This window comes from Falco punctatus, assembly GCF_963210335.1.
Source record: "Falco punctatus genome assembly, chromosome: 9".
Lineage (NCBI taxonomy): Eukaryota > Metazoa > Chordata > Aves > Falconiformes > Falconidae > Falco > Falco punctatus.
Window position 1 is genome coordinate 53237072 of NC_137589.1, and position 25124 is coordinate 53262195.

The 25124-nt window shown below is 63.8% G+C and overlaps 5 protein-coding genes across 10 annotated transcripts; all 5 read right to left on the reverse strand.

The window, feature by feature from the left end:
• Window positions 1–2659: 2659 nt before the first annotated feature.
• LOC308069938 (folylpolyglutamate synthase, mitochondrial-like) lies at window positions 2660–13898 on the reverse strand. The gene is given in 8 exon segments (XM_080403091.1): window positions 2660–3341; window positions 3344–3567; window positions 3668–3734; window positions 3785–3890; window positions 11106–11363; window positions 11448–11512; window positions 11612–11665; window positions 11791–13898. Coding segments are annotated over 8 exon segments (1686 nt in total). The 5' UTR covers window positions 12517–13898; the 3' UTR covers window positions 2660–3155.
• On the reverse strand, window positions 4054–10214 carry LOC308070113 (cyclin-dependent kinase 9-like). The gene is made up of 7 exons (XM_080403532.1): window positions 10058–10214; window positions 9482–9593; window positions 8512–8602; window positions 6444–6610; window positions 6071–6242; window positions 5846–5994; window positions 4054–4646 (listed from the first exon to the last, which is right to left on the reverse strand). Exons 1-7 carry the CDS (start codon window positions 10147–10149, stop codon window positions 4284–4286), a joined length of 1146 nt encoding a protein of 381 aa, XP_080259658.1. The 5' UTR covers window positions 10150–10214; the 3' UTR covers window positions 4054–4283.
• LOC308070116 (uncharacterized protein) lies at window positions 11270–25102 on the reverse strand. Of its 4 annotated transcripts, XM_080403535.1 has the most exons (3): window positions 23097–25102; window positions 22757–22821; window positions 22046–22672 (listed from the first exon to the last, which is right to left on the reverse strand). In XM_080403535.1, exons 1-3 carry the CDS (start codon window positions 23820–23822, stop codon window positions 22411–22413), a joined length of 1053 nt encoding a protein of 350 aa, XP_080259661.1. In that variant the 5' UTR covers window positions 23823–25102; the 3' UTR covers window positions 22046–22410. The 4 variants fall into 4 exon arrangements, 1 of the variants encoding a protein (XP_080259661.1); XR_013930631.1 differs by lacking the exon at window positions 22046–22672 and adding an exon at window positions 11270–11442 and having other exon boundaries at window positions 22751–25102; XR_013930632.1 differs by having other exon boundaries at window positions 22046–22821.
• LOC308069939 (folylpolyglutamate synthase, mitochondrial-like) lies at window positions 14030–15110 on the reverse strand (the record flags this gene model as incomplete). Its single annotated transcript, XM_080403092.1, is given in 3 exon segments — window positions 14030–14711; window positions 14714–14937; window positions 15038–15110. Coding segments are annotated over 3 exon segments (483 nt in total), but the record flags the coding sequence as incomplete, so codon positions are not given.
• LOC308070114 (cyclin-dependent kinase 9-like) lies at window positions 15038–21687 on the reverse strand. Of its 3 annotated transcripts, none has more exons than XR_013930629.1 (8): window positions 21428–21687; window positions 20852–20963; window positions 19882–19972; window positions 17814–17980; window positions 17441–17612; window positions 17216–17364; window positions 15474–16016; window positions 15038–15104 (listed from the first exon to the last, which is right to left on the reverse strand). XR_013930629.1 is itself a non-coding variant. In XM_080403533.1 (7 exons), the coding sequence occupies exons 1-7, from the start codon at window positions 21517–21519 to the stop codon at window positions 15654–15656; spliced, it is 1146 nt and encodes a 381-aa protein (XP_080259659.1). In that variant the 5' UTR covers window positions 21520–21687; the 3' UTR covers window positions 15106–15653. The 3 variants fall into 3 exon arrangements, 1 of the variants encoding a protein (XP_080259659.1); XR_013930630.1 differs by having other exon boundaries at window positions 15350–16016; XM_080403533.1 differs by lacking the exon at window positions 15038–15104 and having other exon boundaries at window positions 15106–16016.
• Window positions 25103–25124: the final 22 nt, after the last annotated feature.

Here is a 25124-nt window from a genome sequence, read left to right on the forward strand (position 1 = left end):
GGGGGCAGAGCAGGAGAGGGGGGCACAGTCGGGCACAGTGCCACCGGCCCCCCCAACCCTCCTGACCCCCCCCCACTCACCTGTAAAAGCCCGTCTTCAGCCCGTAGTTGCGGAGGATGCACTCAGCGAAGGTGCACACTGAGCCCTGGGGAGACAGCAGCGTTAACCCCCCCGTGCTGGGGTAAACGGAGCCAGAGAGGCTGGAGGCCCCCCCTTGCCCCCCAGCACTGCCCATCTGCCTCACCTTGCCCTTCGTCCCCGTGACATGGATGATGTTCAGTCGATCCAGGTCCTCGACCTGCCAGAGGTCAACCACCCGAGAAGACCCCCAGGAGGCAGCCAGCACCGAGCATGGCGGCACCGCTGCTGGGACGGGGGTGGGGTGGGGTGGGGGGGGTGATGGGGGGACCCCCTCCTCACCTTCATCCCGGTCCGCTCCAAAAAGCCCTGCATGGCTTCCAGCTGGGCCTGGGGGTCGCTGCGCTCCCGCTTCGCCTGCTCCAGGTCGCTGGCATTGGTCTGCAGGGTGTTGAGGGTCCGGATGGTGTCCTGGAAAGATCCCTGGGGGCGGTCAGGATGGCGCCCATCACCACAGCCTCGGGGCTGGGCCCACCGCCACAGCCCCAGGGGCCAGCCCAGCCCAGCCCGATCCACCCCATCGGGTTTGGCTCCTGCAGCCGTGCCCGCTGGCTGCCGCCGTGGCCCCGCGGTGACACGCTGGCAGTGCCAGCACCTGTTTGGGGGACGCCGCGCGGACGGGCTCCTTCTGGGCAAGGGGAGCCACCCCTCCACCGCTGCCCCTTGGCCCCGCGGGGGGGCACAGGGCAGCCCAGCACCCGGCACCCACCCCTGCCCGGCGGGACAAGGCCACCCATGGGTGCGAGCGGGCGGCGCTCCAGTGCCAGCATGCCTGCCCGCCGGCTCGAACCGGGGCCGCAACCGCAGCCGCGGAGCTGCACCTGCACGGTGCATCTGGCACAGCCGCTGCGCGGCACGGCCGCTGCCGGGGGCCACCGAGCCCCCCGGGCCCGCACGCTTGGCCCTGCCGCAGTGGGACCTGGCGTGGGACAAGCCAGTGGCCCCGGTGCGGGGACCCCCCGAGCAGCCGGACCCCACGCAGGCAGCAGAGCGGCACCGGTGGCGCATCCTGCCCTGGTGAGCGTGGGGCAGCTCCGGGGCTTCCGCACCGCCCCCGGCCCCGGGACCGCCGGCGCCCCCGCGGCGCCCGGCAGCCGCACGGGCTCGGGATGCCCGAGGCCCCGCCCGGGACGCGGCGCGGCTGCTGGCCGCGCTCCCGGGGCTGCCGCGGCGGACGGTGCTTCGCAGGGCGACCTTCGGGCACCGGCCGCTCCCGGCAGAAGGCACGGCGAGCGGCGGCGCCGGGACCCCTCCCGCCCACCCGGGAGCCCGCAGGCCGGTGCCTCGGGAAGGGGCCGCCGCTGCCCTCCCACGCCCGGTACGGCGGGACACCCCCGCGTGACCCCAACCCCCCGGCGCCAGCTCCCGCTCCCCGCCTGCCGCTAATCCGTGGAACCTTTGGACTCAATAGCAGTTGGGAAGGGAGGAACGGCGGCAGGTCCAGGCTGCTGAGGGCAAGCCCTGGAGGGCACAGTCCCTCACACCAGCCCTTTGCAGCCTCCTTCCCCCTCCCCAGGCTGCAGCAGGGTCCCCAGGACAGCATCGTTGCCTGCTTTGCCTGCTGAATGCAGCCACCACGGGGGATGGAGCATCTCCCCCCAGGGAAGGGGGGGAATCTAGGGGTCAGGCTCCTGCTGAGGGACTCTGCGGGGTCCCAGGAGCACCCCAAGAGTGGTGGGTACAAGGCAGGAGAACAGCACGGTGCTCTACACCTCCCCTTGCCAACAACTCCTAGAGGAGCAGAGGGAAGCAGTAGCGCATGCAGAGGGTGAGGTGCTGGGCAAAGGGGTCAGCTCTGGGGCACGTCCCCAGTGTGTCAATACGGGGCTGCAGCCCCCAGTGCTCTGGGGAACCAGCTGCTGTGCGAGGCCAGCCACCAGCACCAGCCTGCTCCTCCGGCAGTGCCGGAGCGCTGGCAGCAGCAGCTCAAGCCCGTGCCCGTCCTCCGACACGGCAGCAGCATCCTGCCCACCGCCGGCCGCCCCGAGCTCGGGTCCCCTCGGTGCTTCTCCCTCCGGCGCCGCGACGCGAGCCAGGTCCCACCTCCAAACTGCAGCCAGTTTCCAGCACGGTGCCGGCCTCGGAGAGCAGCAGCACCAACCGCAGCATCGGCAGCACCCAGAGCACCCCCTGCTCCACCAGCAGCGTGGCCTGACCCCCCCCAGCCCACCCGGTCCCCAACTGTCAGACTTGGGGACCCACCCCAGCCCCATTAAGCTGGGTTTTTGCCCCAAATCTCAGGCCGAGCCCGGAGGGGGCCTCCGTTACTCATTCAGCGAACGCTTTGGCCCCCCAAGGGCAGCCCACGCCGGGGGAGGGGGGCACCCTGCAACCCCCCTGGGGTCCCCTGCTGCTGGGTGCACCGGGGGGGCGGAGAGAGTACCTACGCCCAAAGCCTCCCCCAGGGCTCCCCCTCAAATGGGGGGGTGGGCAAAAGCGGGTGCCCCCAGGACACGACCCAGCACTTGGGGTGACCCCCTGCACCTCTCCTGGGTCCCCCCAAGAAGGCAGTGGGCACCACTAGGAGCAGCAAAATGTTTATTAAGGGGGGTGAGGCAGTGTGGGGCTGCTGGCTCCCCACGGGGTGATGGGCAGAAACCACACACACTCCCAGCTCCCCACCCAAGTTACAAACTATTAATAATAATAATAATAAAAAATCTCCCCCATGTTAAATTAGTCCACACCTCGCTGTGGCTTGAGGCTCCCATCTACCGCCCCCTCAAAACTCCATCTACGCCCCTGGGCGCCTGGACCCTGGCACAGCCTGGGGCAGCCCCCCCAGAGGCCAGGGCCCCCCCAGCCAGTCCCACCAACGTGGGCTGGGGGCAGGGAGCAGCTCCCCCATGGCCAGTGTCCCCCCTGCGGGGGGCACAGCCAAAAGGCACTGGGGTGAAAAGGGATGAGCCGGGAAGGGTCTGGGGGTCCCACGTGCCCCCCCCAGCCACCTCCGAGCACCATCTGGGGCAGAACCGGCGCTTCAAGTAAAAAGAGGTGCAAAGCCCTGCGCACCCCCGTTACTGGGAGAGCGCGGGGTCCAGCAGCCGAAGGACCCCCCCCACCAAGTGCAGGCTGCCGGTGACCAGGACGTGGATGGCGGCCGCCTCCCGCAGCAGCACAGCCCCTCTGCTGGCGGCGGGGTGGGGGTGAGCCCCCATGGCGGTGGGCGCTGCCAGCCAAGGGTCCCGGCCCTGTGCCACCCACCCCTCAGTGCCTGGGCCAGGCAGGGGAACACGAGGGCTGGGGAATTGAGGGGTCTCGCGGCTGGGGGGACCAGGAGCAGGGGTTCTCGGGCAGGGGCTGGCTGCAGGGGGGCTGGGAGCCAGGGGTCCTGCCCCTCCTTTTCCTCCAGTAGCCGGGTCCACCTCCGCTGGTTCTCCAGGCAGCGGGTCAGGGAGCTCTCCAGGGTCACGCTGAAGTTTTGCTGGTCTGGGAGAGACGGGGATGGGGGCCAGGGATTAGGGGGAGCCAGGGAGGGGTTGGGGATGAGGGGCGGGGCCAGGGAAGACCCCAGCTCCCCGGCACTCACCTGCATTGCTGGCCACGGGCACCTCCGTGAAGTTGGGGCAGAAGACAGCGTAGTCAAAGTGGCAGGGCTGTGGGGAGAGGAGGGGGGGTCAGCACTGGGGGAGCCCTCAGGACCCACCCATGGGATCGCCACCAGGACCAGTCCCACACTGGCAGGGTCACGGGGGGTTGGTCCAGGCAGGGGGTCATCTGATGGCCCCCCCTGCACCCAGCGCTGCAAGACCCTCGGGGGGGGCACAGAGGTGGGATACACCCAGGGACAGCAGGGTGGACAGGCTGCACAGCATCAGCTCCTCCTCACGGCTCCCCTCACCTGCAGCCACTGAACGTGGCCGGTTCAGGCCACGGTTGAGGCCACGTGCTGAACCGGCGCCCGGCAGGTGCGGGAGCTCTGTAACAAAGCTGTAGGGAAACAGCTGCAGGCTTGCAGGTATCACCTTCTGTAGCAGCTCCGTGGTGGCTGAGCTGCCGCACGAGATCTCAGAGCCGAGTTAAAGCCAGCAGGCGCTTCGCCTTGAAGAAAGTCCTTTCCCAGACAGAAAGACCTTGCCAGGACATCCCCGCTGAATGCAGCCTGCGGAGTAGCCCAGCTGGGACCCCGCTGGGGAAGCCCCCACTCAAAACACTCGGTCGAATACAGCCTGGTTGGTGGCGGCCGGGTTCCTGCCCTGGAACGGCTGCTGGGGCATGTGCCCACCCCTCCTGTGCGGTGGGGCCAGGTACTCGAACATGGACTGGTTGAGGGTGGACAGCATGTTTTTGAGGTCCGAGGGCATGGGGTCGGACCAGAAGAAGTCGTGGTTCAGGGCATCATCGCTGTCGATCCGCTGGGCGGGATCCAGCACCAGCAGCTTGTCGATGAGGTCGAGTGCGTAGGGGTCTCCGACGTAGGCTTTCAGGCAATCCTTCACCTTGCGCTTCTGACCCTTGGGAAGATCCAGCTTCTGGTACAGCTCGTATTTACCCACATTTGGCCAAGCCTGGGAAGGGGCAGGAAAGCAGGGTTGGGAGGAAATAGTTACAGAGAGGACAAGCCATTTTTGATGCGAACACCCTCAGGCAAAGTCGGGTGAGGTCTGCAGGGAGAACAATACTATTTTATAACCTCCAAACTGGCAGACCTTGTTCCCACAGCATGAAGGAGGCCCTAAAGGGTACGCTAAAGCCTGGAGACACGTGGGCAAGTCGGGACGGAGGCCTGCTGCAATGGAAACAGCTTGCAGGATGCTCCAGGATTTCTGGTTCTCCCACGAAAGAGCTACAAGAGAGCGAGGCTCATGCCAGCTACAGCATCCAGAAAGGTAAAGCCACAAACCCGATTGCTAAGTAACAACCAGGATGTCTGTGGCTCCTTTTATCCTTAGGAAGCAAAGCCTGCTGCAGTCACCAGCACTTACCTCAACCCTGATCTGAGAGACCACACCAGGTATTTACATACAAGAGAAAACCCCTTCAATGTACGTACATAACGCATGCAGGACAGGCATCAGGCCTCTGCAGCTGCCTGCACAACACAAGCCCTAGATCACAGCCCCGGCCAAGAGATCCCCCAGCTCAATCCCCCACAAGAGGGCAGGACAAGCCGCCATTAAATAAGGAGCTGAGAAAGAGCTAAATGCTCCCACCAGAACCGAGCCGATGCCACGAGTGACAAGACAGAACTGAAGAGGCTTTTCAAGGTGACCAGTTCAAAGCACCAGAGGCAAACCTCTCAACACAAAACAAACAAAAAAACCCCAAACCCACCCTTCTTTAAGCAGAAATCCAAAGGGTGTTTCTCTGTGAGACAACCCCCAAACACAGGCTAGAACAGATTCCTACGTGCAATGTTCTGTTCTTTCACAGCTGGAGCAGCCAGCATCGTCTCTGTGCTCAAATACAAGGACACAAGCCACCCCTGCCGAAGGGGGTCTGGGAGGCAGGTTCACCCTTTTCTCCTCAGGAGGTTAACATGAGCGATGGGACAGCTGTAGTCTACACAGAGTAGCAAGGCAAGCGCAGTGCCCCACCGTGCACGTGGCTGCCGGGAGGCAAGCAGAGTTTGCCAGAGCTTCCCCAGCCTCCCTGCCAGCAGCGGGCATGGGAAGAGGCCCAGGAACGGCCGATCCCAGAACCTGCCCACACCACCGCCTCTCGCCTCCCTCCGCTCTCTGCAGCTCGCTCACGCTCACGCCCTCACCTCCGGTGTGATGGATCCGCAGAGCTGGCTGATGAGGGTGAGCTGGTGCTGCTCTGTGTTCCCTTGCATGATGGGGCTGCGGGTCCACATCTCTGCCATGATGCACCCTGCACCCCAGAGGTCAATGGGGGGACCATAGTCCCGCTCCCCTAAACAGAGATGTCGCGTTAGTCACCCAGGGGAATGAGAAGGACAGAGAAGCCGGCAGAGCCCATCACCTCCTACCTAGGAGCAGCTCTGGCGGCCGGTACCACAGAGTCACCACCCGGTTGGTGTAGCGGTTTGGCTGGCTGTTCTTAGCCAGGCTGAAAGCTCGAGCCAGCCCAAAGTCTGCAAGCTTCAGCACTCCGTCCCGCGTGATCAGGACATTTGCAGCTTTCAGGTCTCGATGCAAGATCTGTACAAGGACAGACGCCAAAAGGTTCAGCCGTTCAGGTACCCTCCCTGGGCGCCTGGTGCCAGCACCTCCTTGGTGCCAGCAGCTCCAGAGGTGGAGGACAAGCAAGGACTTCCCTCCAGCCTGTGCTAAGACACCCACTCCTTGGAAAGCCACAGAAAGCAGGGTGACCTCAGAGCACAGCACAGCTCTGGCCGGTACCTTGTTCCTGTGGATGTAGTAAAGGCCGTTCAACAGCATCTGCATCACTTTCTTGATCTCTGAGAGCGTGAACTTGACACGGGCATTGCTGAGAAGGCCAGCCAGGTCATGCTCGCAGAAGTCAAACACAAGGTAGATGCTGCCCTTGCAGCGGTTGTATGGAGAGGCTATGGGAGAAGCAAGGAGGGACCCTTAACCCCAGCACAGCTCCTCCTGGCCTCCGGCCACCCTGCTGCTCATACATACAGCGCTCACTAGACAAAACCTCAGGGCACAGGCACACACAGAACCAGAAACAGCCTGCAGGCCCCAAGACCCACAACTAGCAACAGAAGAACAGAGGATGAGGATCAGAGTCGTGAACGTGATCAGACAGGCAAGGCAAGGGCACGAAAATCTTTGAAAGCTTCGTTTTGTATTGCTCTGTGCGCGTAACGGCTGTGGGGTTTCCTCCCTGCAAGCCACGGCTGGTAGGTGCACATACCACTAGCTGCCAGCCAAGCACTACCACCGATCGCGTCAGTGATAACGGAGACGCCCGCTAAGACAGCCCCAGCAAAAATGCAGAAACGGAGAAAAATCTGTCTAACATCGTATTAGAAAGCGGGGGTTTCTGCAGCCTCAAACATCATCTGTGAAAATGGGCTGCTCTGGATCAAAGCGATTTCAAACTCCAACTCCAACTGCAATTTAAAGTCACTAACAGGAAGCCTCAAATGAAGCAGTCTATTTCAACCTTGTTCCTAGAGCACACATGCAAAACTGTAAAAAGAAAGCTGATTTTCATCAGCTGTAATCGGCAAAACTTGCCGATCGATCAGCAGCTCCTACTGGACAATGACAGCCAAGCTCAGCCCTCACAGAAACGCACCACTCTGCCAGCCAGCAGGGTGCCTGCTGTACCAGCTTTGCAATTCCTTACACACATATGGCCCCTACCACACCTTTCCCACCTAAAAAGAGAGGCGCTTAAAAGTTTGAGAACAGCACATGCAATATTTCTGCTTTACTGGAAACTGAGGTCAAAGTAGATCTGGGTGAAAACTGGAATTCAAACAAAACACAAACGACCGACACGGCTACAAAAATAGTTACCTTGGGTACACCAGCCATGCAACCATCACAACTTGTTTAATCGCACAGTGAATTCAAAATTAACTTGTCAGTGTTTCTACTCATACCTGTTCGGAGGACTATAATCTACGTGCTGTAGAGGACTAGAGCAACTTCAAGCTCCTGGTCCCGGGCCAAACACTTCTACCAGTTCAGTGAACTTTTAAAAACACACCAGCACCAGATACCTGCCACTTTCATTTTTATTTCACGGAAGCGACTGAATATAGAGAATGGCAGGCTTGAACATCAGCTGTCACTTTCAAAAGTATTTTTTACAATACAAATCCACAGAAGAGAATGACGTATAAAAGCTACCAAGTGCTTTAAAGCAACTTGACTGGAAACGGAGCCAGGCCAAGCGCACTGAGCGTGCCAGTCACGCAGCAGGGGCACACCACGTGAGGTAGAAGCGAGGAGGTGGAAGAGCAGCTCAGGGCCACCCCGAGTGGAGTCCCAGCTCTCACAGCACGAGCACTCGCTGCCATCCACAGAAAGCCAAGCAAGTCTCCAGCTGGAGCTGTATCATCAGCACAGAGCTGCCACAAACCATCGCAAGCCAACTGAGAGGGACAGCTAGAGGTCCTGACAGGAGGGAACTGGCTGTGCACAGCTCCGGGCTCAAAACCCTCTGCTTCAAAGCCTCTCCAGTGTGGGTTTATCTCAAGCCTCTCAGGACTTTTCCAATACGGGCAGCATTCATTGCCACAGCACACCCATATCCCAGCAGCACTGACCACAGCTTTTTCCAGCCAAGGTGCAGCAAACCCCGAACTCTGTAAGAAACTGTTTTCCAAGAGGAGTGCACCATCACCCCTCGCATCACAGGCGGGGACAGAGGCCTATGCCCAGCTAGAGGACCCCACGCCCAGCACAAAACACCAGCCCGCTCAGCAGAGAAGGAGGGCTGAAAAAAAAGCTGGCAGCCAGCCCGAGAGAGAGCCCCGCAAGCTACCTTTGGTCCTGCAGATTTCTATGAGGTTCACCACGTTCTCATGTCTGAGCAGCTGGAGGATTTTAATCTCTCGCAAGGCTGTGATGGGGAACTGGAAAGGCGAAAGAAAGGACGGGGATTAGGGGTGCGTGAGACCAGGCCACCCCTGCCTAGAGAACAGGAGACACGTGACCGTGGCAGCTCGGCAGGGGACCTGCTTGAGCAGCACTGTCACAGGTCACTGAAGGCCGATCAGAGCTTTAAAATAAAACACCCACACCGGTACTGTGCACATTTATTTAGCATCAGGGCACCACTGCGGAGGGACGTTCCTTCACAGGAGAGTGGTTGTGTGGTGCTGAGGCAGGCATGCAGGCACCCCTCCCTCCTCTCCTCATCTTCCACATTTGTAAGGGCACACGGTACGGCCTGGCCCAAGCTGCAGAGCAGCCTCCCCAGCTACTGCCTGCGCTGTTTAAGCTGTTACCTCTCTCCCCAGCTTCTCCCATCTCTTGCACACCCCTGAGCACGTGCCCCTCACACACTACCCGGCTCCTCCACAAACAACAGCCAGCGGGGAGCCCTGCGCCTGGCGGGGGATGACAGGCTTTTGCACGGGAGGAGGAACGCGTGGGCAGCGCCACCTCCCAGCAGCTGTCCCATGCAGCCCAGTGACCTCACAGGGACTGCACCACACTGCTGCCTTTGCAGCCAGAAAGGTGACAACAAGCCGTAGGCCCTGGCAAAGCCACAAGGCCCAACGTTATCACAGTATCAGCAGGAGAGGAAAAAGGCCACAGGGCTGGGGTCCTGTCCACACCCTTACAGGTTCAGGATACAGCGTATTAGAGCTGCAAATATTGTGAAACACATTTACTCTGTGAAAGCACATCTATGCCGTCCCAAACATTAGCCTTCAACGACAAAGGGCCACCCCGCACCCCGCACCCCGGCCTTCCCAAACACAGCCCAGCCACGTTCCGGCACTTACCCCCTTCCTCTGCCATGCTGCTGCAGTTACCCCCTCCTTCTCATTCTCCATCAACACTTTTTTCAGTGCTACTCTCTTGCCTGTCTGCCGGTGTCTGGCTTTGAAAACTTCCCTGTAAAACCAGAATGAAACCACTGAGCAGCGCAAGGCAGAAGGGACGCAGCCAGGTGCTCCTGACCGGGAACACCAGCAAACAAGACACAAAGACGAGACAACCGCTCTGTGCTGAGCCGCCATCCGACCCAGCCACATCCCGTTCGGACCAAAGGCCCTCAGCAGCGGCCGAGCCGAGCCAGCCCAGGAGCCCCCCAAGGATTTTGGCCGAAACTGCACGTTTTGGGCAAAGGTGCAGGACCCCGCCCCGCCCGTCTCCAGAGGGAACTCTGCTCTGCCGGAGCGGGGCGCCGGGCCGGGGAAAGGAGGGCTGAGGGGCCAGGCCGGCCCCCGCGGCCGGAGCGCTGGCCGAGGAAGGGAGACCCAAGCGGGCGGCGCCCGGGCCTGGGGCGGGCGGGCCGCGGGGCCCAGGGGGCCGGCCCCGAGCAGCAGGCCCGACGGCGGGGCGGGCCGGGCACTCACCCGAAGGTTCCCTGCCCGATCTTGGCGAGCTTCTCGTACTTAGAGACCTCATCGCAGAAGGGACACTCCGCCATGTCGTACCGCTTGGCCATGGCTGCCGCGGCCGTCGCTACAGCACCGCGTTCTGCCCCTCCCGCGCGCGTCACAGCCCCTTCCGCAGCAACGCGGCTCCCTCGGGGCTCCTGGGCGGGCGGAGCTTGCCGCCGCCAGCCCCGCCCCCGCCAGCCCCGCCCCGCCGCCAGCCCCGCCCCCGCCAGCCCCGCCCCGCCGCCAGCCCCGCCCCCGCCAGCCCCGCCCCGCCGCCAGCCCCGCCCCGCAGCCAGCTCCGCCCCCGCCAGCCCCGCCCCGCAGCCAGCCCCGCCCCCGCCAGCTCCGCCCCACCGCCAGCCCCGCCCCCGCCGCACCGCCCGGGGCACCCACCGCCCCTGGTGCTGGTGGCCCTAAAGCACGTCACCGTGGCACCGTGTCTCCTGCGTGCTGAAACCCGCCAGGGTTTCCACAGCCTTTCTGCTCCCTGGCTCCTGCACCCAGGGGCTGTGGCGAGGGGACCCCACAGCCAGGGCAGGACACGGGGCCCGGGGGGCACAGACGTGCCCGGTGGGGGCTGCCGTCCCCCCGGCGATGCCTGCGTCAGGGTGCAACGCGAGCATCTTGGCGTGGGGGTGTCTGAAACTGGTCCCCAAGGCGGGGGGCACGGGGGGGCCAAGGCCAGAGCAGCAGCGGAGATGGCTGCTGGCATCCCGGCCACGGCAGCCACCAGGTGCTGCCTGGGAATGGGGGACAGCACAGACACTGCAGCCTGCCAGGCTCAGGCCACCTGGGCCTGCGTGAAGACACTCCTGCCTCCAGGGCACCCCAAGGTCCCCCAGCATGAGGCAACAGCCAGCGGCAGGGGGCTCCTGCTGCCAGTCATGCCGTCCGGCTGTCACCCCACCCACGGGGCCGTGAGGGCAGCGGCTGAGCCCCAGATGTGCCTGGTGCTCCCTTGTCTGCAGGGCTGGCGCCGTCCTCTAAGGCTGGCACCCTGCTCGAGAGATGGCACCCTCACCCACAGGGCTGGCACCCACGTTCAGGGCTGGCACCCTCCTCTAGGGCTGGCACCCAGGGGGGGTTGGGTGTCAACATCTGCTGGGCATCCCCAACCAGCACTGGGGCGTCCTCGAGGGAGGGAGCACCCCCCGCCAGCCCCACCTTGGTCTCCTCCAGGCGCCTGTAAACGAGCCAGAAGTACTTGCTGAACTGCTCCTTGCTGATGGGCTGCCCATCGATGCGGATCCGCTCACGCACCTGCACCAGGTGAGGGGAGCTGGGGGGGCAGAGCAGGAGAGGGGGGCACAGTCGGGCACAGTGCCACCAGCCCCCCCAAACCCTCCTGACCCCCCACACTCACCTGTAAAAGCCCGTCTTCAGCCCGTAGTTGCGGAGGATGCACTCAGCGAAGGCGCACACTGAGCCCTGGGGAGACAGCAGCGTTAACCCCCCCGTGCTGGGGCAAACGGAGCCAGAGAGGCTGGAGGCCCCCCCTTGCCCCCCAGCACTGCCCATCTGCCTCACCTTGCCCTTCGTCCCCGTGACATGGATGACGTTCAGTCGATCCAGGTCCTCGACCTGCCAGAGGTCAACCACCCGAGAAGACCCCCAGGAGGCAGCCAGCACCGAGCATGGTGGCACCGCTGCTGGGACGGGGGGGATGGGGTGGGGTGGGGGGGGTGATGGGGGGACCCGCTCCTCACCTTCATCCCGGTCCGCTCCAAAAAGCCCTGCATGGCTTCCAGCTGGGCCTGGGGGTCGCTGCGCTCCCGCTTCGCCTGCTCCAGGTCGCTGGCATTGGTCTGCAGGGTGTTGAGGGTCCGGATGGTGTCCTGGAAAGATCCCTGGGGGCGGTCAGGATGGCGCCCATCACCACAGCCTCGGGGCTGGGCCCACCGCCACAGCCCCAGGGGCCAGCCCAGCCCAGCCCGATCCACCCCATCGGGTTTGGCTCCTGCAGCCGTGCCCGCTGGCTGCCGCCGTGGCCCCGCGGTGACACGCTGGCAGTGCCAGCACCTGTTTGGGGGACGCCGCGCGGACGGGCTCCTTCTGGGCAAGGGGAGCCACCCCTCCACCGCTGCCCCTTGGCCCCGCGGGGGGGCACAGGGCAGCCCAGCACCCGGCACCCACCCCTGCCCGGCGGGACAAGGCCACCCATGGGTGCGAGCGGGCGGCGCTCCAGTGCCAGCATGCCTGCCCGCCGGCTCGAACCGGGGCCGCAACCGCAGCCGCGGAGCTGCACCTGCACGGTGCATCTGGCACAGCCGCTGCGCGGCACGGCCGCTGCCGGGGGCCACCGAGCCCCCCGGGCCCGCACGCTTGGCCCTGCCGCAGTGGGACCTGGCGTGGGACAAGCCAGTGGCCCCGGTGCGGGGACCCCCCGAGCAGCCGGACCCCACGCAGGCAGCAGAGCGGCACCGGTGGCGCATCCTGCCCTGGTGAGCGTGGGGCAGCTCCGGGGCTTCCGCACCGCCCCCGGCCCCGGGACCGCCGGCGCCCCCGCGGCGCCCGGCAGCCGCACGGGCTCGGGATGCCCGAGGCCCCGCCCGGGACGCGGCGCGGCTGCTGGCCGCGCTCCCGGGGCTGCCGCGGCGGACGGCGCTTCGCAGGGCGACCTTCGGGCACCGGCCGCCCCCGGCAGAAGGCACGGCGAGCGGCGGCGCCGGGACCCCTCCCGCCCACCCGGGAGCCCGCAGGCCGGTGCCTCGGGAAGGGGCCGCCGCTGCCCTCCCACGCCCGGTACGGCGGGACACCCCCGCGTGACCCCAACCCCCCGGCGCCAGCTCCCGCTCCCCGCCTGCCGCTAATCCGTGGAACCTTTGGACTCAATAGCAGTTGGGAAGGGAGGAACGGCGGCAGGTCCAGGCTGCTGAGGGCAAGCCCTGGAGGGCACAGTCCCTCACACCAGCCCTTTGCAGCCTCCTTCCCCCTCCCCAGGCTGCAGCAGGGTCCCCAGGACAGCATCGTTGCCTGCTTTGCCTGCTGAATGCAGCCACCACGGGGGATGGAGCATCTCCCCCCAGGGAAGGGGGGGAATCTAGGGGTCAGGCTCCTGCTGAGGGACTCTGCGGGGTCCCAGGAGCACCCCAAGAGTGGTGGGTACAAGGCAGGAGAACAGCACGGTGCTCTACACCTCCCCTTGCCAACAACTCCTAGAGGAGCAGAGGGAAGCAGTAGCGCATGCAGAGGGTGAGGTGCTGGGCAAAGGGGTCAGCTCTGGGGCACGTCCCCAGTGTGTCAATACGGGGCTGCAGCCCCCAGTGCTCTGGGGAACCAGCTGCTGTGCGAGGCCAGCCACCAGCACCAGCCTGCTCCTCCGGCAGTGCCGGAGCGCTGGCAGCAGCAGCTCAAGCCCGTGCCCGTCCTCCGACACGGCAGCAGCATCCTGCCCACCGCCGGCCGCCCCGAGCTCGGGTCCCCTCGGTGCTTCTCCCTCCGGCGCCGCGACGCGAGCCAGGTCCCACCTCCAAACTGCAGCCAGTTTCCAGCACGGTGCCGGCCTCGGAGAGCAGCAGCACCAACCGCAGCATCGGCAGCACCCAGAGCACCCCCTGCTCCACCAGCAGCGTGGCCTGACCCCCCCCAGCCCACCCGGTCCCCAACTGTCAGACTTGGGGACCCACCCCAGCCCCATTAAGCTGGGTTTTTGCCCCAAATCTCAGGCCGAGCCCGGAGGGGGCCTCCGTTACTCATTCAGCGAACGCTTTGGCCCCCCAAGGGCAGCCCACGCCGGGGGAGGGGGGCACCCTGCAACCCCCCTGGGGTCCCCTGCTGCTGGGTGCACCGGGGGGGCGGAGAGAGTACCTACGCCCAAAGCCTCCCCCAGGGCTCCCCCTCAAATGGGGGGGTGGGCAAAAGCGGGTGCCCCCAGGACACGACCCAGCACTTGGGGTGACCCCCTGCACCTCTCCTGGGTCCCCCCAAGAAGGCAGTGGGCACCACTAGGAGCAGCAAAATGTTTATTAAGGGGGGTGAGGCAGTGTGGGGCTGCTGGCTCCCCACGGGGTGATGGGCAGAAACCACACACACTCCCAGCTCCCCACCCAAGTTACAAACTATTAATAATAATAATAATAAAAAATCTCCCCCGTGTTAAATTAGTCCACACCTCGCTGTGGCTTGAGGCTCCCATCTACCGCCCCCTCAAAACTCCATCTACGCCCCTGGGCGCCTGGACCCTGGCACAGCCTGGGGCAGCCCCCCCAGAGGCCAGGGCCCCCCCAGCCAGTCCCACCAACGTGGGCTGGGGGCAGGGAGCAGCTCCCCCATGGCCAGTGTCCCCCCTGCGGGGGGCACAGCCAAAAGGCACTGGGGTGAAAAGGGATGAGCCGGGAAGGGTCTGGGGGTCCCACGTGCCCCCCCCAGCCACCTCCGAGCACCATCTGGGGCAGAACCGGCGCTTCAAGTAAAAAGAGGTGCAAAGCCCTGCGCACCCCCGTTACTGGGAGAGCGCGGGGTCCAGCAGCCGAAGGACCCCCCCCACCAAGTGCAGGCTGCCGGTGACCAGGACGTGGATGGCGGCCGCCTCCCGCAGCAGCACAGCCCCTCTGCTGGCGGCGGGGTGGGGGTGAGCCCCCATGGCGGTGGGCGCTGCCAGCCAAGGGTCCCGGCCCTGTGCCACCCACCCCTCAGTGCCTGGGCCAGGCAGGGGAACACGAGGGCTGGGGAATTGAGGGGTCTCGCGGCTGGGGGGACCAGGAGCAGGGGTTCTCGGGCAGGGGCTGGCTGCAGGGGGGCTGGGAGCCAGGGGTCCTGCCCCTCCTTTTCCTCCAGTAGCCGGGTCCACCTCCGCTGGTTCTCCAGGCAGCGGGTCAGGGAGCTCTCCAGGGTCACGCTGAAGTTTTGCTGGTCTGGGAGAGACGGGGATGGGGGCCAGGGATTAGGGGGAGCCAGGGAGGGGTTGGGGATGAGGGGCGGGGCCAGGGAAGACCCCAGCTCCCCGGCACTCACCTGCATTGCTGGCCACGGGCACCTCCGTGAAGTTGGGGCAGAAGACAGCGTAGTCAAAGTGGCAGGGCTGTGGGGAGAGGAGGGGGGGTCAGCACTGGGGGAGCCCTCAGGACCCACCCATGGGATCGCCACCAGGACCAGTCCCACACTGGCAGGGTCACGGGGGGTTGGTCCAGGCAGGGGGTCATCTGATGGCCCCCCCTGCACCCAGCGCTGCAAGACCCTCGGGGGGGGCACAGAGGTGGGATACACCCAGGGACAGCAGGGTGGACAGGCTGCACAGCATCAGCTCCTCCTCACGGCTCCCCTCACCTGCAGCCACTGAACGTGGCCGGTTCAGGCCACGGTTGAGGCCACGTGCTGAACCGGCGCCCGGCAGGTGCGGGAGCTCTGTAACAAAGCTGTAGGGAAACAGCTGCAGGCTTGCAGGTATCACCTTCTGTAGCAGCTCCGTGGTGGCTGAGCTGCCGCACGAGATCTCAGAGCCGAGTTAAAGCCAGCAGGCGCTTCGCCTTGAAGAAAGTCCTTTCCCAGACAGAAAGACCTTGCCAGGACATCCCCGCTGAATGCAGCCTGCGGAGTAGCCCAGCTGGGACCCCGCTGGGGAAGCCCCCACTCAAAACACTCGGTCGAATACAGCCTGGTTGGTGGCGGCCGGGTTCCTGCCCTGGAACGGCTGCTGGGGCATGTGCCCACCCCTCCTGTGCGGTGGGGCCAGGTACTCGAACATGGACTGGTTGAGGGTGGACAGCATGTTTTTGAGGTCCGAGGGCATGGGGTCGGACCAGAAGAAGTCGTGGTTCAGGGCATCATCGCTGTCGATCCGCTGGGCGGGATCCAGCACCAGCAGCTTGTCGATGAGGTCGAGTGCGTAGGGGTCTCCGACGTAGGCTTTCAGGCAATCCTTCACCTTGCGCTTCTGACCCTTGGGAAGATCCAGCTTCTGGTACAGCTCGTATTTACCCACATTTGGCCAAGCCTGGGAAGGGGCAGGAAAGCAGGGTTGGGAGGAAATAGTTACAGAGAGGACAAGCCATTTTTGATGCGAACACCCTCAGGCAAAGTCGGGTGAGGTCTGCAGGGAGAACAATACTATTTTATAACCTCCAAACTGGCAGACCTTGTTCCCACAGCATGAAGGAGGCCCTAAAGGGTACGCTAAAGCCTGGAGACACGTGGGCAAGTCGGGACGGAGGCCTGCTGCAATGGAAACAGCTTGCAGGATGCTCCAGGATTTCTGGTTCTCCCACGAAAGAGCTACAAGAGAGCGAGGCTCATGCCAGCTACAGCATCCAGAAAGGTAAAGCCACAAACCCGATTGCTAAGTAACAACCAGGATGTCTGTGGCTCCTTTTATCCTTAGGAAGCAAAGCCTGCTGCAGTCACCAGCACTTACCTCAACCCTGATCTGAGAGACCACACCAGGTATTTACATACAAGAGAAAACCCCTTCAATGTACGTACATAACGCATGCAGGACAGGCATCAGGCCTCTGCAGCTGCCTGCACAACACAAGCCCTAGATCACAGCCCCGGCCAAGAGATCCCCCAGCTCAATCCCCCACAAGAGGGCAGGACAAGCCGCCATTAAATAAGGAGCTGAGAAAGAGCTAAATGCTCCCACCAGAACCGAGCCGATGCCACGAGTGACAAGACAGAACTGAAGAGGCTTTTCAAGGTGACCAGTTCAAAGCACCAGAGGCAAACCTCTCAACACAAAACAAACAAAAAAACCCCAAACCCACCCTTCTTTAAGCAGAAATCCAAAGGGTGTTTCTCTGTGAGACAACCCCCAAACACAGGCTAGAACAGATTCCTACGTGCAATGTTCTGTTCTTTCACAGCTGGAGCAGCCAGCATCGTCTCTGTGCTCAAATACAAGGACACAAGCCACCCCTGCCGAAGGGGGTCTGGGAGGCAGGTTCACCCTTTTCTCCTCAGGAGGTTAACATGAGCGATGGGACAGCTGTAGTCTACACAGAGTAGCAAGGCAAGCGCAGTGCCCCACCGTGCACGTGGCTGCCGGGAGGCAAGCAGAGTTTGCCAGAGCTTCCCCAGCCTCCCTGCCAGCAGCGGGCATGGGAAGAGGCCCAGGAACGGCCGATCCCAGAACCTGCCCACACCACCGCCTCTCGCCTCCCTCCGCTCTCTGCAGCTCGCTCACGCTCACGCCCTCACCTCCGGTGTGATGGATCCGCAGAGCTGGCTGATGAGGGTGAGCTGGTGCTGCTCTGTGTTCCCTTGCATGATGGGGCTGCGGGTCCACATCTCTGCCATGATGCACCCTGCACCCCAGAGGTCAATGGGGGGACCATAGTCCCGCTCCCCTAAACAGAGATGTCGCGTTAGTCACCCAGGGGAATGAGAAGGACAGAGAAGCCGGCAGAGCCCATCACCTCCTACCTAGGAGCAGCTCTGGCGGCCGGTACCACAGAGTCACCACCCGGTTGGTGTAGCGGTTTGGCTGGCTGTTCTTAGCCAGGCTGAAAGCTCGAGCCAGCCCAAAGTCTGCAAGCTTCAGCACTCCGTCCCGCGTGATCAGGACATTTGCAGCTTTCAGGTCTCGATGCAAGATCTGTACAAGGACAGACGCCAAAAGGTTCAGCCGTTCAGGTACCCTCCCTGGGCGCCTGGTGCCAGCACCTCCTTGGTGCCAGCAGCTCCAGAGGTGGAGGACAAGCAAGGACTTCCCTCCAGCCTGTGCTAAGACACCCACTCCTTGGAAAGCCACAGAAAGCAGGGTGACCTCAGAGCACAGCACAGCTCTGGCCGGTACCTTGTTCCTGTGGATGTAGTAAAGGCCGTTCAACAGCATCTGCATCACTTTCTTGATCTCTGAGAGCGTGAACTTGACACGGGCATTGCTGAGAAGGCCAGCCAGGTCATGCTCGCAGAAGTCAAACACAAGGTAGATGCTGCCCTTGCAGCGGTTGTATGGAGAGGCTATGGGAGAAGCAAGGAGGGACCCTTAACCCCAGCACAGCTCCTCCTGGCCTCCGGCCACCCTGCTGCTCATACATACAGCGCTCACTAGACAAAACCTCAGGGCACAGGCACACACAGAACCAGAAACAGCCTGCAGGCCCCAAGACCCACAACTAGCAACAGAAGAACAGAGGATGAGGATCAGAGTCGTGAACGTGATCAGACAGGCAAGGCAAGGGCACGAAAATCTTTGAAAGCTTCGTTTTGTATTGCTCTGTGCGCGTAACGGCTGTGGGGTTTCCTCCCTGCAAGCCACGGCTGGTAGGTGCACATACCACTAGCTGCCAGCCAAGCACTACCACCGATCGCGTCAGTGATAACGGAGACGCCCGCTAAGACAGCCCCAGCAAAAATGCAGAAACGGAGAAAAATCTGTCTAACATCGTATTAGAAAGCGGGGGTTTCTGCAGCCTCAAACATCATCTGTGAAAATGGGCTGCTCTGGATCAAAGCGATTTCAAACTCCAACTCCAACTGCAATTTAAAGTCACTAACAGGAAGCCTCAAATGAAGCAGTCTATTTCAACCTTGTTCCTAGAGCACACATGCAAAACTGTAAAAAGAAAGCTGATTTTCATCAGCTGTAATCGGCAAAACTTGCCGATCGATCAGCAGCTCCTACTGGACAATGACAGCCAAGCTCAGCCCTCACAGAAACGCACCACTCTGCCAGCCAGCAGGGTGCCTGCTGTACCAGCTTTGCAATTCCTTACACACATATGGCCCCTACCACACCTTTCCCACCTAAAAAGAGAGGCGCTTAAAAGTTTGAGAACAGCACATGCAATATTTCTGCTTTACTGGAAACTGAGGTCAAAGTAGATCTGGGTGAAAACTGGAATTCAAACAAAACACAAACGACCGACACGGCTACAAAAATAGTTACCTTGGGTACACCAGCCATGCAACCATCACAACTTGTTTAATCGCACAGTGAATTCAAAATTAACTTGTCAGTGTTTCTACTCATACCTGTTCGGAGGACTATAATCTACGTGCTGTAGAGGACTAGAGCAACTTCAAGCTCCTGGTCCCGGGCCAAACACTTCTACCAGTTCAGTGAACTTTTAAAAACACACCAGCACCAGATACCTGCCACTTTCATTTTTATTTCACGGAAGCGACTGAATATAGAGAATGGCAGGCTTGAACATCAGCTGTCACTTTCAAAAGTATTTTTTACAATACAAATCCACAGAAGAGAATGACGTATAAAAGCTACCAAGTGCTTTAAAGCAACTTGACTGGAAACGGAGCCAGGCCAAGCGCACTGAGCGTGCCAGTCACGCAGCAGGGGCACACCACGTGAGGTAGAAGCGAGGAGGTGGAAGAGCAGCTCAGGGCCACCCCGAGTGGAGTCCCAGCTCTCACAGCACGAGCACTCGCTGCCATCCACAGAAAGCCAAGCAAGTCTCCAGCTGGAGCTGTATCATCAGCACAGAGCTGCCACAAACCATCGCAAGCCAACTGAGAGGGACAGCTAGAGGTCCTGACAGGAGGGAACTGGCTGTGCACAGCTCCGGGCTCAAAACCCTCTGCTTCAAAGCCTCTCCAGTGTGGGTTTATCTCAAGCCTCTCAGGACTTTTCCAATACGGGCAGCATTCATTGCCACAGCACACCCATATCCCAGCAGCACTGACCACAGCTTTTTCCAGCCAAGGTGCAGCAAACCCCGAACTCTGTAAGAAACTGTTTTCCAAGAGGAGTGCACCATCACCCCTCGCATCACAGGCGGGGACAGAGGCCTATGCCCAGCTAGAGGACCCCACGCCCAGCACAAAACACCAGCCCGCTCAGCAGAGAAGGAGGGCTGAAAAAAAAGCTGGCAGCCAGCCCGAGAGAGAGCCCCGCAAGCTACCTTTGGTCCTGCAGATTTCTATGAGGTTCACCACGTTCTCATGTCTGAGCAGCTGGAGGATTTTAATCTCTCGCAAGGCTGTGATGGGGAACTGGAAAGGCGAAAGAAAGGACGGGGATTAGGGGTGCGTGAGACCAGGCCACCCCTGCCTAGAGAACAGGAGACACGTGACCGTGGCAGCTCGGCAGGGGACCTGCTTGAGCAGCACTGTCACAGGTCACTGAAGGCCGATCAGAGCTTTAAAATAAAACACCCACACCGGTACTGTGCACATTTATTTAGCATCAGGGCACCACTGCGGAGGGACGTTCCTTCACAGGAGAGTGGTTGTGTGGTGCTGAGGCAGGCATGCAGGCACCCCTCCCTCCTCTCCTCATCTTCCACATTTGTAAGGGCACACGGTACGGCCTGGCCCAAGCTGCAGAGCAGCCTCCCCAGCTACTGCCTGCGCTGTTTAAGCTGTTACCTCTCTCCCCAGCTTCTCCCATCTCTTGCACACCCCTGAGCACGTGCCCCTCACACACTACCCGGCTCCTCCACAAACAACAGCCAGCGGGGAGCCCTGCGCCTGGCGGGGGATGACAGGCTTTTGCACGGGAGGAGGAACGCGTGGGCAGCGCCACCTCCCAGCAGCTGTCCCATGCAGCCCAGTGACCTCACAGGGACTGCACCACACTGCTGCCTTTGCAGCCAGAAAGGTGACAACAAGCCGTAGGCCCTGGCAAAGCCACAAGGCCCAACGTTATCACAGTATCAGCAGGAGAGGAAAAAGGCCACAGGGCTGGGGTCCTGTCCACACCCTTACAGGTTCAGGATACAGCGTATTAGAGCTGCAAATATTGTGAAACACATTTACTCTGTGAAAGCACATCTATGCCGTCCCAAACATTAGCCTTCAACGACAAAGGGCCACCCCGCACCCCGCACCCCGGCCTTCCCAAACACAGCCCAGCCACGTTCCGGCACTTACCCCCTTCCTCTGCCATGCTGCTGCAGTTACCCCCTCCTTCTCATTCTCCATCAACACTTTTTTCAGTGCTACTCTCTTGCCTGTCTGCCGGTGTCTGGCTTTGAAAACTTCCCTGTAAAACCAGAATGAAACCACTGAGCAGCGCAAGGCAGAAGGGACGCAGCCAGGTGCTCCTGACCGGGAACACCAGCAAACAAGACACAAAGACGAGACAACCGCTCTGTGCTGACCCGCCATCCGACCCAGCCACATCCCGTTCGGACCAAAGGCCCTCAGCAGCGGCCGAGCCGAGCCAGCCCAGGAGCCCCCCAAGGATTTTGGCCGAAACTGCACGTTTTGGGCAAAGGTGCAGGACCCCGCCCCGCCCGTCTCCAGAGGGAACTCTGCTCTGCCGGAGCGGGGCGCCGGGCCGGGGAAAGGAGGGCTGAGGGGCCAGGCCGGCCCCCGCGGCCGGAGCGCTGGCCGAGGAAGGGAGACCCAAGCGGGCGGCGCCCGGGCCTGGGGCGGGCGGGCCGCGGGGCCCAGGGGGCCGGCCCCGAGCAGCAGGCCCGACGGCGGGGCGGGCCGGGCACTCACCCGAAGGTTCCCTGCCCGATCTTGGCGAGCTTCTCGTACTTAGAGACCTCATCGCAGAAGGGACACTCCGCCATGTCGTACCGCTTGGCCATGGCTGCCGCGGCCGTCGCTACAGCACCGCGTTCTGCCCCTCCCGCGCGCGTCACAGCCCCTTCCGCAGCAACGCGGCTCCCTCGGGGCTCCTGGGCGGGCGGAGCTTGCCGCCGCCAGCCCCGCCCCCGCCAGCCCCGCCCCGCCGCCAGCCCCGCCCCCGCCAGCCCCGCCCCGCAGCCAGCTCCGCCCCCGCCAGCCCCGCCCCGCAGCCAGCCCCGCCCCCGCCAGCTCCGCCCCACCGCCAGCCCCGCCCCCGCCGCACCGCCCGGGGCACCCACCGCCCCTGGTGCTGGTGGCCCTAAAGCACGTCACCGTGGCACCGTGTCTCCTGCGTGCTGAAACCCGCCAGGGTTTCCACAGCCTTTCTGCTCCCTGGCTCCTGCACCCAGGGGCTGTGGCGAGGGGACCCCACAGCCAGGGCAGGACACGGGGCCCGGGGGGCACAGACGTGCCCGGTGGGGGCTGCCGTCCCCCCGGCGATGCCTGCGTCAGGGTGCAACGCGAGCATCTTGGCGTGGGGGGTCCCCAAGGCGGGGGGCACGGGGGGGCCAAGGCCAGAGCAGCAGCGGAGATGGCTGCTGGCATCCCGGCCACGGCAGCCACCAGGTGCTGCCTGGGAATGGGGGACAGCACAGACACTGCAGCCTGCCAGGCCCAGGCCACCTGGGCCTGCGTGAAGACACTCCTGCCTCCAGGGCACCCCAAGGTCCCCCAGCATGAGGCAACAGCCAGCGGCAGGGGGCTCCTGCTGCCAGTCATGCCGTCCGGCTGTCACCCCACCCACGGGGCCGTGAGGGCAGCGGCTGAGCCCCAGATGTGCCTGGTGCTCCCTTGTCTGCAGGGCTGGCGCCGTCCTCTAAGGCTGGCACCCTGCTCGAGAGATGGCACCCTCACCCACAGGGCTGGCACCCACGTTCAGGGCTGGCACCCTCCTCTAGGGCTGGCACCCAGGGGGGGTTGGGTGTCAACATCTGCTGGGCATCCCCAACCAGCACTGGGGCGTCCTCGAGGGAGGGAGCACCCCCCGCCAGCCCCACCTTGGTCTCCTCCAGGCGCCTGTAAACGAGCCAGAAGTACTTGCTGAACTGCTCCTTGCTGATGGGCTGCCCATCGATGCGGATCCGCTCACGCACCTGCACCAGGTGAGGGGAGCTGGGGGGGCAGAGCAGGAGAGGGGGGCACAGTCGGGCACAGTGCCACCAGCCCCCCCAAACCCTCCTGACCCCCCACACTCACCTGTAAAAGCCCGTCTTCAGCCCGTAGTTGCGGAGGATGCACTCAGCGAAGGCGCACACTGAGCCCTGGGGAGACAGCAGCGTTAACCCCCCCGTGCTGGGGCAAACGGAGCCAGAGAGGCTGGAGGCCCCCCCTTGCCCCCCAGCACTGCCCATCTGCCTCACCTTGCCCTTCGTCCCCGTGACATGGATGACGTTCAGTCGATCCAGGTCCTCGACCTGCCAGAGGTCAACCACCCGAGAAGACCCCCAGGAGGCAGCCAGCACCGAGCATGGCGGCACCGCTGCTGGGACGGGGGTGGGGTGGGGTGGGGGGGGTGATGGGGGGACCCGCTCCTCACCTTCATCCCGGTCCGCTCCAAAAAGCCCTGCATGGCTTCCAGCTGGGCCTGGGGGTCGCTGCGCTCCCGCTTCGCCTGCTCCAGGTCGCTGGCATTGGTCTGCAGGGTGTTGAGGGTCCGGATGGTGTCCTGGAAAGATCCCTGGGGGCGGTCAGGATGGCGCCCATCACCACAGCCTCGGGGCTGGGCCCACCGCCACAGCCCCAGGGGCCAGCCCAGCCCAGCCCGATCCACCCCATCGGGTTTGGCTCCTGCAGCCGTGCCCGCTGGCTGCCGCCGTGGCCCCGCGGTGACACGCTGGCAGTGCCAGCACCTGTTTGGGGGACGCCGCGCGGACGGGCTCCTTCTGGGCAAGGGGAGCCACCCCTCCACCGCTGCCCCTTGGCCCCGCGGGGGGGCACAGGGCAGCCCAGCACCCGGCACCCACCCCTGCCCGGCGGGACAAGGCCACCCATGGGTGCGAGCGGGCGGCGCTCCAGTGCCAGCATGCCTGCCCGCCGGCTCGAACCGGGGCCGCAACCGCAGCCGCGGAGCTGCACCTGCACGGTGCATCTGGCACAGCCGCTGCGCGGCACGGCCGCTGCCGGGGGCCGCCGAGCCCCCCGGGCCCGCACGCTTGGCCCTGCCGCAGTGGGACCTGGCGTGGGACAAGCCAGTGGCCCCGGTGCGGGGACCCCCCGAGCAGCCGGACCCCACGCAGGCAGCAGAGCGGCACCGGTGGCGCATCCTGCCCTGGTGAGCGTGGGGCAGCTCCGGGGCTTCCGCACCGCCCCCGGCCCCGGGACCGCCGGCGCCCCCGCGGCGCCCGGCAGCCGCACGGGCTCGGGATGCCCGAGGCCCCGCCCGGGACGCGGCGCGGCTGCTGGCCGCGCTCCCGGGGCTGCCGCGGCGGACGGCGCTTCGCAGGGCGACCTTCGGGCACCGGCCGCCCCCGGCAGAAGGCACGGCGAGCGGCGGCGCCGGGACCCCTCCCGCCCACCCGGGAGCCCGCAGGCCGGTGCCTCGGGAAGGGGCCGCCGCTGCCCTCCCACGCCCGGTACGGCGGGACACCCCCGCGTGACCCCAACCCCCCGGCGCCAGCTCCCGCTCCCCGCCTGCCGCTAATCCGTGGAACCTTTGGACTCAATAGCAGTTGGGAAGGGAGGAACGGCGGCAGGTCCAGGCTGCTGAGGGCAAGCCCTGGAGGGCACAGTCCCTCACACCAGCCCTTTGCAGCCTCCTTCCCCCTCCCCAGGCTGCAGCAGGGTCCCCAGGACAGCATCGTTGCCTGCTTTGCCTGCTGAATGCAGCCACCACGGGGGATGGAGCATCTCCCCCCAGGGAAGGGGGGGAATCTAGGGGTCAGGCTCCTGCTGAGGGACTCTGCGGGGTCCCAGGAGCACCCCAAGAGTGGTGGGTACAAGGCAGGAGAACAGCACGGTGCTCTACACCTCCCCTTGCCAACAACTCCTAGAGGAGCAGAGGGAAGCAGTAGCGCATGCAGAGGGTGAGGTGCTGGGCAAAGGGGTCAGCTCTGGGGCACGTCCCCAGTGTGTCAATACGGGGCTGCAGCCCCCAGTGCTCTGGGGAACCAGCTGCTGTGCGAGGCCAGCCACCAGCACCAGCCTGCTCCTCCGGCAGTGCCGGAGCGCTGGCAGCAGCAGCTCAAGCCCGTGCCCGTCCTCCGACACGGCAGCAGCATCCTGCCCACCGCCGGCCGCCCCGAGCTCGGGTCCCCTCGGTGCTTCTCCCTCCGGCGCCGCGACGCGAGCCAGGTCCCACCTCCAAACTGCAGCCAGTTTCCAGCACGGTGCCGGCCTCGGAGAGCAGCAGCACCAACCGCAGCATCGGCAGCACCCAGAGCACCCCCTGCTCCACCAGCAGCGTGGCCTGACCCCCCCCAGCCCACCCGGTCCCCAACTGTCAGACTTGGGGACCCACCCCAGCCCCATTAAGCTGGGTTTTTGCCCCAAATCTCAGGCCGAGCCCGGAGGGGGCCTCCGTTACTCATTCAGCGAACGCTTTGGCCCCCCAAGGGCAGCCCATGCC

Excerpts from the sequence above, each read along its gene's own strand:
- LOC308070113 (XM_080403532.1), bottom strand. The coding sequence starts at position 10,149 with ATGGCCAAGCGGTACGACATGGCGGAGTGTCCCTTCTGCGATGAGGTC. Across the intron at positions 5,995-6,070 it reads GCCGCCAGAGCTGCTCCTAG|GGGAGCGGGACTATGGTCCC; the intron begins GTAGGAGGTGAT and ends ATCTCTGTTTAG. Across the intron at positions 4,647-5,845 it reads GCGGATCCATCACACCGGAG|GCTTGGCCAAATGTGGGTAA; the intron begins GTGAGGGCGTGA and ends GCCCCTTCCCAG.
- LOC308070114 (XM_080403533.1), bottom strand. The coding sequence starts at position 21,519 with ATGGCCAAGCGGTACGACATGGCGGAGTGTCCCTTCTGCGATGAGGTC. Across the intron at positions 20,964-21,427 it reads ATCGGGCAGGGAACCTTCGG|GGAAGTTTTCAAAGCCAGAC; the intron begins GTGAGTGCCCGG and ends CTGGTTTTACAG. Across the intron at positions 17,981-19,881 it reads AGAAATCTGCAGGACCAAAG|CCTCTCCATACAACCGCTGC; the intron begins GTAGCTTGCGGG and ends CTTCTCCCATAG.
- LOC308070116 (XM_080403535.1), bottom strand. The coding sequence starts at position 23,822 with ATGCGCCACCGGTGCCGCTCTGCTGCCTGCGTGGGGTCCGGCTGCTCG. Across the intron at positions 22,822-23,096 it reads TGGAGCGGACCGGGATGAAG|GGCTCAGTGTGCGCCTTCGC; the intron begins GTGAGGAGCGGG and ends CTGTCTCCCCAG. Across the intron at positions 22,673-22,756 it reads CTGAAGACGGGCTTTTACAG|CTCCCCTCACCTGGTGCAGG; the intron begins GTGAGTGTGGGG and ends CTGCCCCCCCAG.